This window comes from Anabas testudineus, chromosome 19 (assembly GCF_900324465.2).
Source record: "Anabas testudineus chromosome 19, fAnaTes1.2, whole genome shotgun sequence".
Lineage (NCBI taxonomy): Eukaryota > Metazoa > Chordata > Actinopteri > Anabantiformes > Anabantidae > Anabas > Anabas testudineus.
The window spans coordinates 6590086-6604476 of NC_046628.1; the positions used below are offsets into that span (position 1 = coordinate 6590086).

The following is a 14391-nucleotide window of genomic DNA, read 5'->3' on the forward strand; positions in this document are numbered from 1 at the left end:
TAAAAAAAAGTATTTGAACTATACATATATACACAAAAAAATGCAGTTTCTTTATCACTATGTTGCCACTACTGGTGGTGTTTAAGGTGTGTAAACTAGAATAGAAGTCAAGCAGAAGTCTTTCTTTGAGATGCTCAGTCTTGTGAGATGATGTCCAGGTTGGCGAGGTGCCTCATGGTGGGCCTGCCGTGAGGACAGTTCCACGGATGCTCAATGTCCCCCATATGAGCCACCAGCTTCTTCATCTCATTAACACTAAGAGCAGTGCCAATCATCACCTGAAGAGTGAAAATAAAAATGAAAGGGCGTGACATGCTTATGACTGTATTACTTTTACTGTTCATTTGAAACTTACAGATTTTCGACACGCTCTTGAAGCGAACATCTGCCTGACTCTGGATGGACGGCACATGACCCCTGGGCTGTCACTCAACATGAAGATCAGCTCCTCAATGTCAGCTGGACCAAATGTCCAGTTCTTACTGGTGGGCAATGACACCAGCTTAACCCTCTCCATCACCGGAGCTACAATCAAAATGAAAAAAAAAAACAAACAACAAAAAAACAGTGAGTTTATATTTGCGATTATCAAAATGGGAAATCAGTGTGTTAAACAGTTTAAATTGATGTATAATCACTGATATAAAACAGTTAATAACGTCATACCATCCTCATTAATCAGAAATTCAAAGCCATTCTTTCTGAAAATCTCAATGTTCTCTATAAGAACATTCTCACTGATTGCAGTCAGGTGAAGTTTCTGAGGGCTGCAAAAATAAATGAAAACACAATTTCACTAAGCAGTAACAAGGACATTCTAAACAATGCAATGTGGAAATTCACACACAGATTTAGAGTCTTACACTATGAGTTTCTGTCCTTGGAGCACAGTGTGCTGCTGCAGCATCTCAAAGTTGTATTTCTCATCTGTGGCATGCTGGTCAATCATGAAGATGTCCGAAGAGAGTTTGGTGATGATGAAGCCCAGGTTAAACTGACCGATAATCTCCATTTCTTTGAACATGTCTTTACTGGAGGAATAAGAAAGATTATTTTACTGATATGAAAATTCAATTCCGGTGAGTTTAATCAGAATGATTAAAGTAGGAGTATAATAAAATATCACCTTATCTCCTTTTTGAGCTCTTCCTCTGCACTTTGGTTTTCTCCAGGGTTGATCTTGGCCCTGAAGCGTCGATAGCAAAGCTTCCCACTTTCTCTCTCTTTGTGCTGATCGTGTAACTGTCTCATCTTCTCTGCAAGCTCTTGTAGAGAAAACTGGAGAAGCACTTTCCTCCTCTGTAAACAGACTGGAGCATCCACTACCAATGAAAATGGCTCCTCAGAACTGTTTGAAAAAGTCTTAGGTTTGTCCTTTGTAGAGAAATTTGGATTCTCTTTCCTGGCCCTCTTAGCATTAGGGCTGATAGTCTCATCCTCTGTGTATGTGCTTGGCTCTGGCTTTAACTCTGAGTCTTCAGGAACAGTGTGACTATTGTCTGATGTTTCTTCAAAGGTTTCATTTTCTACACTTGGGCTGCTAACTGTTGGTTCATGAGAACTGAGCTCCAGACCAGAACAATAACTATCTGATGTATTTAAGTCACAACTAGATGCAGCACTGTCTTTTTCATTGTCTGTATCACTGCACATTTTTCCATACCTAAAACCATCTAGCACAGACTTTCCCACTGGGGGGCATGTGGCTAAATCTCTTGTGGGTTTCAGAGGACATTTTACACTTGCTGTGGAAGTAGGAGGCTTTACAGAACCCTTAAAAAATAACTGCAGCGTTTTCTGTGTTGGGCCACTGTTGGCCAATCCTGACTTGCTCTGAGAATTGGAACTGCGTTGGCTTGAAAAAGCAGCTTTCAGGCCAGCCAGGTTCAGGGAGGACTTTGGGCTCTGAATCACTGGTTTCACATCCTCTCCAGGCTTACTGTCATCAGATGAGAAGACCTGAGACAGGTCACATGCAGATGTTGTATCTAGAGATAAGTAACAAACTGTCAAAATAAAAGCCACTTTAAACACTTTCCCATAGCTACACAGAATTATTCCCAAAACCTGTGTTATATTAATCTGCTTTAACATGTACTGCAATATATACAGTAATGCTAACAGGCTAAATATAAAGGTATCTTCTTACTGGTGCTGGAAATGGGTGTATAGTTGAGACTGATCTTATTGACACCAGCCTCATACATATTGATGAGAGAAGTCTTTAGAATAGCCAGCAAGAGTTTCTCCTCTTGCAGGAAGATCTGTCGTTTGTCTGGGGTTACGTTCACATCTACACACTCTGAAATAACGCCACAAAACAGTCATTTAGTACACAAAAACAACAGTGGGTTTCAGAGATAGCTTGAGTTTGATTAATTGTTTATTTTGTTTAATTTTCTTTACCTGATGCAACAGTTATGTTCAAGGCAACGAATGGATACTGATGTCTGTTATACATATGATACACTTCATTCACAAGTTTTGTCACCTGCAATTTGGAAACAACCAGATGTCAACCAATGACCATTCACCATGACATTGTAGGATAAATCTACTGATAATTACCTTAAGAGGATCACATGGCCGGTTGTTAATGAAAAAGAACTGTCTGTCCGTGGCGCTTCTCCCAACACCATGGTCTCCTCGAGACACAAATCCCGTGATGCTGCCAGAACACAGTTTTCAGTAAAAACAAAAAAAAAACATTAACAACTTTACCTAGATGAACTGCAATGATGCCACTCACGTAAAAAGCTGTTTGGGAAGATCTGCATCCTTGAGTCCATATTCTTCAATAATATTTTCTGTAGGTGATACTTGTTGAAATGGCAGAAGACTTTGTATCTGCAGAAAAGACATCAAACAGACATCGAACCAAAACAGTCAATTTAAATTGAACAGCAGTGTAATTTTTAAGGATTGATGGACTTACAAATCCCAAACTCTACAATAAACATCAGCTAGAATCAAAAATATAAGGCTCAATTAGGTTGTTCCACAGCAGTGATATGTTCAGACTGTTCTGAAGATTGTAAGTAAACTATGTGGTCAGTTCAATGTGTCAACCTGTTTTGGGCCAAATATGGCTCCTATGTTGTCTCTCATACTCTGGCTGCCACTGGTGCTGAGGACTGTGCTGCGCTTCCCTTGCCCATTTTGGTTGGAGCAGGTAATGCGCACTCCTGTAGAGATGATACAGTAGGACTGCAAGACATGTACCATTTTGCTGTACTCCTGAAAATAAAGAACAATGCAGCATTTGATATAAAGGGTGAAACGCTTGTACCAAAATTAATTTTTGCATATATTATACAGTATATGTATTTAAACAGTATCAGAAGTAACAAAAACTGAATGTGATTTGTGGTCAGGCTGAAACCTGAAGAAACATCAGAATTTAATAAATGACCTTCTTTATATTGCGTTGGAACTCCTTGTGTCGAACAGGCAAGGTGTAGAAGAGCTGCTGCAGACTGACTGTGGTGCCTTGCTGACGGGGATGGGGTGAGCGCTGCACAAGGTGACCTTTGTGATCAAACACCAGTTTGGTGCCCACCTGGCTGGACTCATGGCAAGTCACCACACTCAGGACACTGGGACAAAGAGTTGAAGGAAATTGATGAAAGCTGATGAGGCAACAAGCGATTTAAGTTATTTTTAATTTGTGTGCAGATAAAAACTGTGTTTAACCTTAGAGCACATAAAGAGCTGAGGGCTTCGCCTCTGAAACCGAAAGTTTCCACATGGATGAGATCAGAGAAATCCCTTAGCTTTGATGTGTGATGCTTCAGTGCTGCAGAACAGAGGGAGGTGGTTTGACTTTGAAGATGAGGTATAACTGGACAGAACACATTTTCTGACATATTTGACACTTACTCAGTCCCTCAAAGTTGGCCTCTTCTACACCTTTACCATTGTCTGACACTTCCACTTGTTCAGCTCCACACTCCTTCAGCTTTACATCTGGAACATACGAACAAAAATGTTGTATGTTGTCATTAAGGCTAGATCAAGTCCCCAAAACAGAAAATCCAAACTCATATTAAAACTTTTTAATCTGCAGTTGAGTACATCTCATTTTACCAATGTTGGTGGCTCCTGCATCAATGCTGTTCTCCACCAGTTCCTTGACAGCAGTGGCTAAACTCAGCACCACCTGTCCTGAGCAGATTTGATGCACTGAGTGTTTGTCAATGGCCTTGATGGCTCCTGCTGGTTCGGTGGTGCTGAGAAGAAAAAAAAAACGCCCAAGAAAAAGATGAAGAATAAGAATAACCTTACCCTCTGTACTAATCAACAGGGCAATCTGATTGCACAAATAGCAAGAAAATGTCATGCTCGAGTAAAGTGGCTATATATTTAGTTATTGGGATGTAAATATATGACTATACAGATTATATGGCAGATTTTTTGAAATGTGGTGTGAGTTCAGTAAAACTGTACGACATCGGGAATGATTGTGTCTAACTTTAAATATGTGCGTAATATTTATATTTGCATGGTGCAAAACAATATATCTGACAGCAAGTACACTACTAAAAAGGATTGCAGCTAACTTACCATACATCAGACATATTGAAGGAATAAAAGGCTTCGGTAAGATTTCACAGTTTGAAATTGGGACTTCATCTGTAACAGAGAAAGGAAGATGCGATAGACACATGTCAGTGAAATCCCTGGACGTATTATTAGAAGGCGCACTCGCTTCACGGCTTCACATTGTAAACATAAAAGTGAAGCTATACCGCGCCAAGTGCGCAACGTCTTCATGAGCGTCACCCCTGCGCAATAACGCGCATTTCAACTATTAAAAGGAAGAACGTAAAGTTTTGAGTGTGTCAAAAGCAGCCTCCCACAACAAACACAAACCTACCTTCCATGGAAAAAAAAAAAAAACCCGCAAAACTACATTAACTAAACTAAAGTACGTGAATAAGTATGAACCCGTTGCCTCTAAGTGTGTAGCATTTCATCACCAACGATCGGGAGTTCAGGGCTCGTGTGCGATTAGCTCATGTTGTAAAAAACGAATAAATTGATATATACATATATTTGATCAATTCAGCTGGGCCATGCTCGATGGTTTGAAGCAACATTGCCACTTTCCCACTTAATCATAACATTCATGTTTATTTATTTTGCCGTAATTGTTTCCTGTACCACTTAATTTTGAGGTCTCGTACATTGTGAGACGGTTCCCTCACTGGTGTGGCATCATGGCGGCCCGCTGACATGTTAGACCGAGTGCTACTTTTTACTCTGATGGATGAACTCGATGTAAATGTTTGAGAAGCTTTGATTTAACGAGTAGCTTAACTCGTCCTACTATGACGTTAGATATGGGTTAGCAGCGATCGGAGGGGAGTGTAAACATACGTACTTTCCTTATTTTGCCCTGTCTTTCCAATTGTTATTCATATAGACAATGTGTAGCTCAACATCCGACAACGGGCTCTGGCGGTCGGTGGAAAGTTCTGGCAGCGGCAGCAGCCTCTTGGTCCGCCGCCACCTCAGACCCACGCTGGTGGAGGTGGAGAGCAACGTTAGCCTCCGGAGTTTAGCAACCGAGGAGGACGACGAAGTGCAGTTTGACAGTGAGTAGCTTCTTTTCTTGAGGCTAACTAGTTAAACGTTACCTAAAGTTGCTGTCTAACGTTATATTACCTCTGTATTAGCTAAAAATTGTTGTCCTGCCGTATTACTTGACTCATTTATACCATTGTGGCTAATAAAATCAATCACCATGCTAGTTTAGAAACAGGCAGGGGCGTAGCGTTAGTTAAAGAGCCGTGCCATGAGCACAGTAACGTGACTCTGATCCCCCTTTATTTCCATCCTCAGCTGTAAAGTTAGCTTGTGCTGAGTCCACTCTGCTATTAATTCACTCCACCTTTGACATCCTATCGTCTCTACATGTCTTGACTGTCAAGTTATGTGTGTGACCCATTGTCCTCTAGGAAAATGGATCATCCTCTTACTACTAGTGATATGATAGTAATAATAATGACAAGCAGTATATTTAAATTGTTTGAATGAGGTTAAAAGTAGTAATTATTTACAACTGAAATATCCTAAGAAGATCAGTCAGTAAATCATAGCATAAGACTTTGAATTAGTCCACTGGGCTCCATCCAGCCTTTTCGCTATCCTCTGCAATGCTCTGCAGAGCGCTTCAGGTAATTGTTGTGTGATAGTGATGACATTAGGATGTAAGATAAAGGGTAATCTTCTGTTCAACAATTAGTTTTTGCATCAGATATAATTAGGACCTTTCGCTCTATACATATTGCAGTACAATGACACTAGACAACTTTGACACATAGCCCCCTCCTATTTCTTCTGGCACAGTCACTACAGTAGGTGGGGGAGACTGGTGTCCGCTGGACCAAGCAGATAAGCATTACTGTTACCCACGCCCCCTTATGTATAAACAAGATGAGCTTATTTTTTGCCTTGGTGGTGAACAGAATGATCATAATTACAGCTCTGGGAGCTTAATAAAGCCCTGGGAGTAACAGAAAAATGGACCTAGGAGACAAAAACATTGTTGAAATGATTGCAAAAGTAATTGAAGAAGGTAAGACAGTTGCCACTCTATTTGGATAAAGTTAATACATTAGTGTTTGATTTTATTGGAAGTTGAACAAAGTCGAATATAATCTAAACTGTGCCAGCTTGAGCCTGTAACAAATAAAACTTAACGAAGAAACGTGCCTAAAAAATGCTGCTTCCTTTTTCCCATTTGTAATTTCTCTTTGGTGCTCAGCTTCTGACACAGATAATAACTGTGAAGTGTTGATGGCTGGTAGACAGTACCCATCTGTCCAAGAGTTTGCTTCTGCGATCCCCAACCACCTCCTCCTGGGGTCTTTGCTAGAGCATCTGTGCTTTGTCTACGAGAGTAATCCAGCCCGCTCACGAATGCTTTTTAAAGGTAAGTACAGAGATGTTGTACTGGAATTGACAGCCATTGAAACTGTGTAAATATATGTTTATCATTCTGTAACAACACTATGTGTTTTTTATTTTAATTCCAAATCCCGTACAAATTACACTATTGTTCCTCTGACAGTCATTGGGCAGCGTTTAGCAGCTATGAACCTCCTCTCACCATTGGCCATAAGTGATGAGTTCAGCACTGTCAGACTCCAGCACAACAGGGCCTTCACTGAGCTGCTTAATGCTGCCAGCTCCTCATTGTACCCACAGGTAACTGCACACATTCCCAGTATGTACACAACTTGGTTGGTACTTACATACTATACATATACTGTACATACATACAATGTATCAAGTACATACAACTGATTAATATGTTGTCAGGTTTTATTTTAATATTATAAATAAAGGGACGCCTGTGTTATTTGAATAAATGATGTGCAGTAAAGTGAGCAGCACATTCAGCTTGCAGATTTTTAAACAGGCTGTGCTTTTACAAGTTATTAACATAAAGGTTCTCTGCTTCAGTGTTCATTTTTTTATATCTTATCCTTATCTTATTTTACAGGGTCTCAGCTCAAACACACACAATCCTGCTGTAAGGTAGGGTGTATTTTTTTTTAGATGTTTTTAATGATTTCAAAGGAAAATGTGAAACATGTTTTTTTTATCAATCCCATAGACCTCAGGAGGGACTGTTCCAAGCACAGACATCACGGTACCTTAGTGAGTTTGAGGAACTCTGTAGAGTTGGAAAGGGATCATATGGAAATGTTTTTAAGGTATTTTACTTCCTTCTACTCCACATTATTATCACCAAAGTCCTCTATAGAAGGACTTTAGGAGTTTAGTAAGGAGTTCAGTTTATAAACATTACCTTGTTATCTTTGACATTGTTTTGAAGGTTATGAACAAACTGGATGGACAATATTATGCTGTGAAGAAAATTCTCATTAAAAAAGTCTCCAAGGATGACTGTGTGAAGGTGAGCCATCAGCGCTTTGTTAATAGACCCTTATGAGCTCAAGTACAGACACGTAATATATAATGCTTTCCTTTGTTTTTTAACAGAAGACAGCTCTAACAGGGCAAAGAAATTTCTGTCTGGGTTTAATAGTTTTTAAAATTGAGAATCTAACATACTCTTACTGTAACAAATGATGTTTTTTTTGTTTGTTGTAGGTTCTCAGGGAAGTCAAAGTGTTGTCTAGCTTGCAGCATGTAAATGTTGTGGGCTATCACACGGCATGGATGGAACATGTTCAGCCTGTGGCATGTGAGTGTTTAACTGCCTTCCTGTGACATGTTCCATGCAATAAATAATAGGAGGTAGTTACTCACAGACGTTGGTGAATGGTAAACTTTATTATTATCATGGACACTTATCCATAAGACCAGGTTTATGTGCAAACAGTTTTTGTTGTCTTTTTGGCAGATCCTGAGTCTGTTCTACCTGCACTGGAGTTACCTGGGCAACAAGACAGGTGAATAAACATGAACGTCAGCCCAAATTACACCTATCTCATTAAACACTGACTGATGGCTTTTTGAAGCAATATACATATATAAAATTACAAAGAACGTACATTAACAAAACAGAACACTTAACTCTGCTTGTTTGCAGTTCTGATGAGAGCACTGACAGCAGCACTAGCTCCTCTATAGTTTTTCAAAGCCCCAGTCAAGCACAGGCAGATGCTGCATCAAGTGCCGAAGTATCTCAGAGAGAGACCCAAGCTGTCGGAGCTTTATTTCCAACTCAAGAGAAGGGCCAGGTGGTGTGTCCGAAAACGATGCACCACATCCCTGGGAACTATGTCCCCTGTGTGTTCCTGGGACAGCAAGGTCTCATGAAAAACTCCAGATGTCCTGCAACAGGCTGGGACAGTTCAGCATTGTTTGAGGAGGACTCCAACAGGAGTAGCATCGAGCTGAACAACAACTCCTGCATCAAAAAGGAGTGTCAGCAGTGGCCTGACAAACGCACAACAAAGCCTTCTAAAGAGGTAAGGGCTTATGCTGACTAATTTATAGAGATAAGATTTTCTTGTTGAACGTGTAAAATGTCCAGTTAGTTTTTCTGAGCTCTCTAAATAACCAGTGATGTATATTTAAACCTAACATAATGGATGTTCAGGTTCAGGTTAAAGTCAAGGTTTCTCTGTGTCACTAGGTACAGTTCCACTTGATGCTCTACATCCAGATGCAGCTGTGTGAACGCTCACTGAAGGACTGGATCTCTGAGAGAAATGCCAAACCCAAAGAAGAACAAACCTCAAGATGTAAGTGTATGTAATGACACGTTATGCATTCCACTTAATGTTTGTCGCTGTTTACAAATGCAAATATAATTGAATTTATTCACCATAATAATTTATGTGACAGTGTATTCTGAAATTACAATTTTGGAAATGTATTTATCGGACTTTTATATTTTCAGGTCCTTATGGATGTGTTGATTCTGAACACACACTCCGCCTGCTGAGAAACATACTTGAAGGAGTGGAGTACATTCACTTCAGGGGAATCATGCACAGGGACCTGAAGGTAAAGTGCTTTGAAATTGCATTAGGTCTTTTAGTTTTAATGTTTCTCTGAAGATAAATGTAATTTTTGCTGTCAAGTGCATTGACACAGGTATCATGTAGTGATACCAGACACAATATTAAAAGACCTGTCCTGTGCAGTCCTGTGCACTATCAGTTACAAAGGATATGTTATGTATATTCTCCCAGCTGTTGAAGACAAAGTTGTATAGGCTCTCGGGAAGGATCTTTCTCAAGTCCCCTTTCTTGCCATGGATATGTTTCAGATAAATATAGTTCTTACAAATATCCTGAAGCCTCCTCGGCTGCTGAATGAGTTTTAATAGCTGGTCTCTCTGTTTAAAGAAACATTGGAGTGTCAATGTTGAGGGCAGGTGGCCTCTCTGGTTGTACACGGTGAGTGGGGAAGTCAGGCTGATGAGTTTCCCAAGCAGGGAGCTGTTCCTTATATTAGGCATGTGGTTCAGGAAAAGAAACAGACAGTTCTCCCCTGCTTGGTTCAGCTTATTGATATTGGCTCCGTACCTGAGCAGCAGGTCCACCAGCTCCTTGTTCCCCATGCTGCATGCCTCCTGTAAAGGTGTCATTCCTGCCTTGTTCTTTGCGTTGGGCTCGGCCCCATGCTCCAGCAGCACAGAGATGCATCTAACGTCATCTTCCAGGGTTTTTGTGGTCTTCATAGCCATTGCCACAACAGCTAGATGCAGAGGAGAGTTTCCAGATTGTGTCACCCCCTGGAAAACAAAATCAGGAATATCATGTAATGATGATGTAGAACATTTTGCATATATTTTAAGAGCGGTAAAATAACAGAAAAGTCTGTGTTTCTGTGTCTAGACAGATTTAAAATATTCTATCTGGTATAGATTGTTGTTTCCTTTATTCTCAAACATTTTTAGATGATAACAAAATATACATGGGATTTACTTGCTGCCTGGATGAATATCACATATATCTTTCAGTTGTTGTGTCTAGTCTATGAAAAAGAAAATAAACAGATGACATTTTTAAACTTTTAATTTTAAAGTTTTTTAATATCTCTGATGTTTTAATATTACCTGGCATGTCACCATTTTCATATGACTTATCATAGGACAGGAGTTACTAATTACATTCATCCACCCACTGTGTTTGTCTAATGTGTTTCATTATGAAAACACCAGTGAGCAAAAAAGAAAAGAAAAGAAATTCAGCAAATACCAATAGTACAACACAAACCATGTTGATATCGGCTCCCTGTTTGATCAGGCAGGTTATAATTTCCTTGTGGAGCATCCCAGCAGCCATATGCAGGGGCGTCATTCCACTGCTGTCCACAGCATTTACATTAGCGCCGTAACTGGCCAAAATGTGGACAGCAGATAGAGCAGAGTAGCGTACTGACAAGTGAAGAGCTGTTTGGCGACTCTCTCCCTCCATCTAGGGAGGAAGCACAAAAAATCAAATCATCTTAAGCAAAGTATTTACTCCATTCTTAATCTTCTCAGAAAACTCAGAAAGTAGGCTTGTTATAAACGTGTCACCTCTGCATTGATGTTAACAGCATGCTCACAGAGGAGTTGTAGACATGCCTCTGCCTGCCTTTGCACACCAGTCATGGCAGTCTTTAACTTGGAACCTGGTTTTGGCCTAGTAGTCAGGATACTTGGCCAACTTATTACGACCAAGTGTAGCGCGGTTCGACCGAGCTGGTCCCTGTGTCAGAGGCAGAGACAGTGAAATGAATAAAGCTTTCAGTTTCATTAGTTCATTAATGTATTTTACTGTAGTGTGTTTGAGTTGATTACACAAGCTTTGAAACAGGAAGTAAATCAACATCCAACACCGTAGTGTTGAAAAACGAAATGCTAGGTGTTAGTGGGTACACTGTATCCGTATTCCTGGGAGTTGGTACTTGCCCAGACCTCATTTCAGGGTCTGTCCCTGCTGACAGCAGGGTCTGCATGCTCTTTACTCTTCTGTAAGAGGCAGCCAGATGAAGGGGGAGGACAGCGGGGCCCTAGGGCAACACAAGACAAGACAAGACGAGACATGACAAGACAATGCAAACTGGAATACTTTTAATTTTTTTACAAATTGGTTGTAGTTTAACACTACAAGAAGTATTTTCTTTTACCATAAATTGAATGAGCACAGCAGAAGATTAACACATGCCAGTTGTGAGTAATCTCTGAGCTTCTTGTCATGGTTTCTATCTATATACATGCCAGCTCGTACCATTCTGTGTTTTTGGCCTTTTTATACATAGATTTTTACATATTTCTGTTCCTCAAATGACTTTAAAAATGTTTGTGTTGTTGCGTTTACCTTCCAGAAAACCTTTCCAGGTGTACTGTCTTGTACTTCAATGAGAAAGTTGTTCCCATGCTTTTTTAATATGTCTTCAATACGTTCCAAGTCTTCGTCCATGATCGCAGCATAGAATTCATTGTTGTGAAACTTGATAATGTTACCTTTGCTATCTTCACGTTCTTCGTGCTCCTCCAACATGATTATGCATTGTGCTTCACAGCTGTCCGTGTTTAGTCTTGTATAAGGTGTGTGATAAACATAATCTGGTTTTTCTAGTTCATAGTTGCATAAATGTCCTACAGCATTGTCTGTTAATTCGCAGGTGATCAAAATGTTTGTCGGCTACTTCTCTTTTTGGCATTTGCTCTTCTCAGCAGCAACTTCTGTTTTCGGTGTTTCGGTTCTTTCAGTCAGTGTGATTTCATCATGTAGGTTTCAGACTGTCTAACTTTGATGTACAGCCTTCCTGTCTCAACTGATAACTTCTTGCTGCATGTAGGGGCCAATTATAGGGTTGGTTGACACCCCTTCAGTAGTTAACCTGTTTTTCTTATGCTTGTATGTTTTCAGTATTTTACTTTTAGAAATGCAGAAAATTGTGAAACTGAATCACTTCTAATGTTTACGACAGATTAATCCAGCATTGACATCCCCGTCCTGTCTCGCCTAAATTATCAGAGATTATGTGGGAAAAATAGAAGAAAATGGGGTTAAATAACTATGGGTTTAGAATGTGATGTTAAACAGAACTAATTGGAATTTATTTGTTTTTCCCATAGCCAAGGAACATTTTCCTCCATGGTCATGATTGCCACGTTCGGATCGGGGACTTTGGTTTGGCCTGCAGGGATATGTTAGTGGATGAACATAAATGCACCAACTCCCCCAGCAGCAGTAATAATTTTATTTTTATTTTTCTTACCTTTATAATTTCATGACATTGTACCTCTCAATATCACCAGTTGATGGTGCTATTGCTTTTAGGTCACATTTCTGTTGTTTGTTTGCAGATTCCTCACACACTACTGGTGTTGGTACATTTGTGTATGCTGCACCAGAACAGCTGAAGGGCTCCCATTATGATTCAAAGGTAGAAATGTATTTTAATAATTCTGTTATCGTGAATTTAGACTTCAGACTTGTTTTAGTGTTTAGCAACTGCACTGAGTGTAAATATAATCTGTATGTGGATCAATGTTACTCTCCCAGTCTGACATGTATAGCATTGGAGTGCTTGCCCTCGAGCTCTTCCAGCCCTTTGGGACAGAGATGGAGCGGATCCGGACACTTGGAGACCTAAGAGAGGGGAAAATCCCAGACTCATTCTGCCACAGATGGCCGCTCCTGACTAAGTACATAAAGAAGCTGACAAGTAAAGAGCCCAGTGTTCGGCCCACAGCTAGCCAGCTTTTACAGAGTGAACTATTCTTTAGTAAAGACAAGGTATGTAAAGATACGTTTGTATATTTTAGCTTTAAACAGTTAACCCTCTCCTTGACTTTTTGTGTGGAAAAAAAATAACATTTTGAAATGACAGATTTAACATCTAACTTGTGTTTGTCTAGAAACAAACATTCTCTTTAGGATTTATGACTGACTCCAGTCACGCTTGCATCTGCACTAAAATTCCTGATAATTATTGCAAACCAATTTTAATAATATATTGTTTTCCCTTTCAGGTGATCCATGGTTTGCAGAGAAGGGTTGAAGAGCAGGAGGAAGAGATTATGCAACTGAGGAGACAGATCAGTCAGCTTCAGAGCTCTCAAGTCACAGTTCAAGTCTCTGAGCCAGACAAGACCTGAGTTTAACAAAATCTCAACAAGCCACAGACTGTCAAAACTTGATTTATTCAACCACCGCTGTACTATGTTTTAATGACAAGGTACAAGTGGCAGAGTGAGTGAATGTGTGTAAATGTGTAGGAATGCATGTGCGTCTGCATATGTCTTGTTCACCTGGATGTAAGAGTGCAATTATTTATCTTTATTCAGCTTTTAATAAAACATATTTCTGTGATATGTGGTTGGATTTCTAAGAAGCAATATGTGACCATTGATTGTTTTGAAGTATTGATTTGAAAGAATTGTACTTGCAGTTAGCCATAAGCAGAATTGAAAGGATGTATTTTTCGATTTCATGCAGCTTCTAGTTCCAGAAGAAGGTGCCCACTGTGAATATGCCTAACCACAAACCCTCACATTTCGAGCAATTGACTGCATGTGCACATTTCTTTCTACAAATGGATCAAACAAATGCCTTTGCTCTATGGCCTGTGCAAGTGGTTGATGGTTGTGAAACTTAGCTGTTGAGTTACTGGTCACAGGGAGTGCACTCAGTTTGCAAAAATGTTTACTAAATGCTATTGTTATGTTTGTGTGCATAGACATGGCGGTCTGCGTTTTCCAGTCAATGTGGCAGGTTTTAGCTAAATAATTATTTTGGGACCACTTGCAGAACAAAACTCGTAATTGTACATTGTGTACACAAAGGTCAGATGTGTGTCCATGGGACGGGTGTTCCCGTAACACGTTCTGCACAGAGAAGCGATCGAATGAGCCAATCAGAGACCTCGTTTCAATTTAGGTACCCGGATGTTCCCGTGGGGCAA

At 40.0% G+C, this 14391-nt stretch overlaps 3 protein-coding genes across 6 annotated transcripts; 1 reads left to right on the top strand and 2 right to left on the bottom strand.

The window, feature by feature from the left end:
- Positions 1-8: 8 nt before the first annotated feature.
- On the bottom strand, positions 9-4736 carry pms2 (PMS1 homolog 2, mismatch repair system component). Its single transcript, XM_026351453.1, has 15 exons — positions 4564-4736; positions 4087-4229; positions 3880-3966; positions 3694-3796; positions 3413-3596; positions 3070-3237; positions 2750-2847; positions 2569-2668; positions 2407-2491; positions 2150-2302; positions 1127-1988; positions 864-1031; positions 667-767; positions 356-525; positions 9-278 (listed from the first exon to the last, which is right to left on the bottom strand). Exons 1-15 carry the CDS (start codon positions 4575-4577, stop codon positions 135-137), a joined length of 2580 nt encoding a protein of 859 aa, XP_026207238.1. The 5' UTR covers positions 4578-4736; the 3' UTR covers positions 9-134.
- Positions 4737-5209: 473 nt separating this feature from the next.
- eif2ak1 (eukaryotic translation initiation factor 2-alpha kinase 1) lies at positions 5210-13799 on the top strand. Of its 4 annotated transcripts, none has more exons than XM_026351456.1 (15): positions 5210-5597; positions 6770-6937; positions 7076-7212; positions 7511-7545; positions 7625-7724; positions 7847-7927; positions 8125-8218; positions 8378-8426; positions 8567-8948; positions 9116-9230; positions 9383-9489; positions 12560-12674; positions 12791-12870; positions 12990-13223; positions 13460-13799. In XM_026351456.1, the coding sequence occupies exons 1-15, from the start codon at positions 5429-5431 to the stop codon at positions 13583-13585; spliced, it is 1992 nt and encodes a 663-aa protein (XP_026207241.1). In that variant the 5' UTR covers positions 5210-5428; the 3' UTR covers positions 13586-13799. The 4 variants fall into 4 exon arrangements, with proteins under 4 accessions (XP_026207241.1, XP_026207243.1, XP_026207244.1 ...); XM_026351458.1 differs by having other exon boundaries at positions 9116-9224; XM_026351459.1 differs by lacking the exon at positions 5210-5597 and adding an exon at positions 6444-6580.
- LOC113156364 (ankyrin repeat domain-containing protein 61) lies at positions 9483-12225 on the bottom strand. Its single transcript, XM_026351461.1, has 5 exons — positions 11796-12225; positions 11393-11487; positions 11012-11183; positions 10707-10907; positions 9483-10222 (listed from the first exon to the last, which is right to left on the bottom strand). The coding sequence occupies exons 1-5, from the start codon at positions 11976-11978 to the stop codon at positions 9608-9610; spliced, it is 1266 nt and encodes a 421-aa protein (XP_026207246.1). The 5' UTR covers positions 11979-12225; the 3' UTR covers positions 9483-9607.
- Positions 13800-14391: the final 592 nt, after the last annotated feature.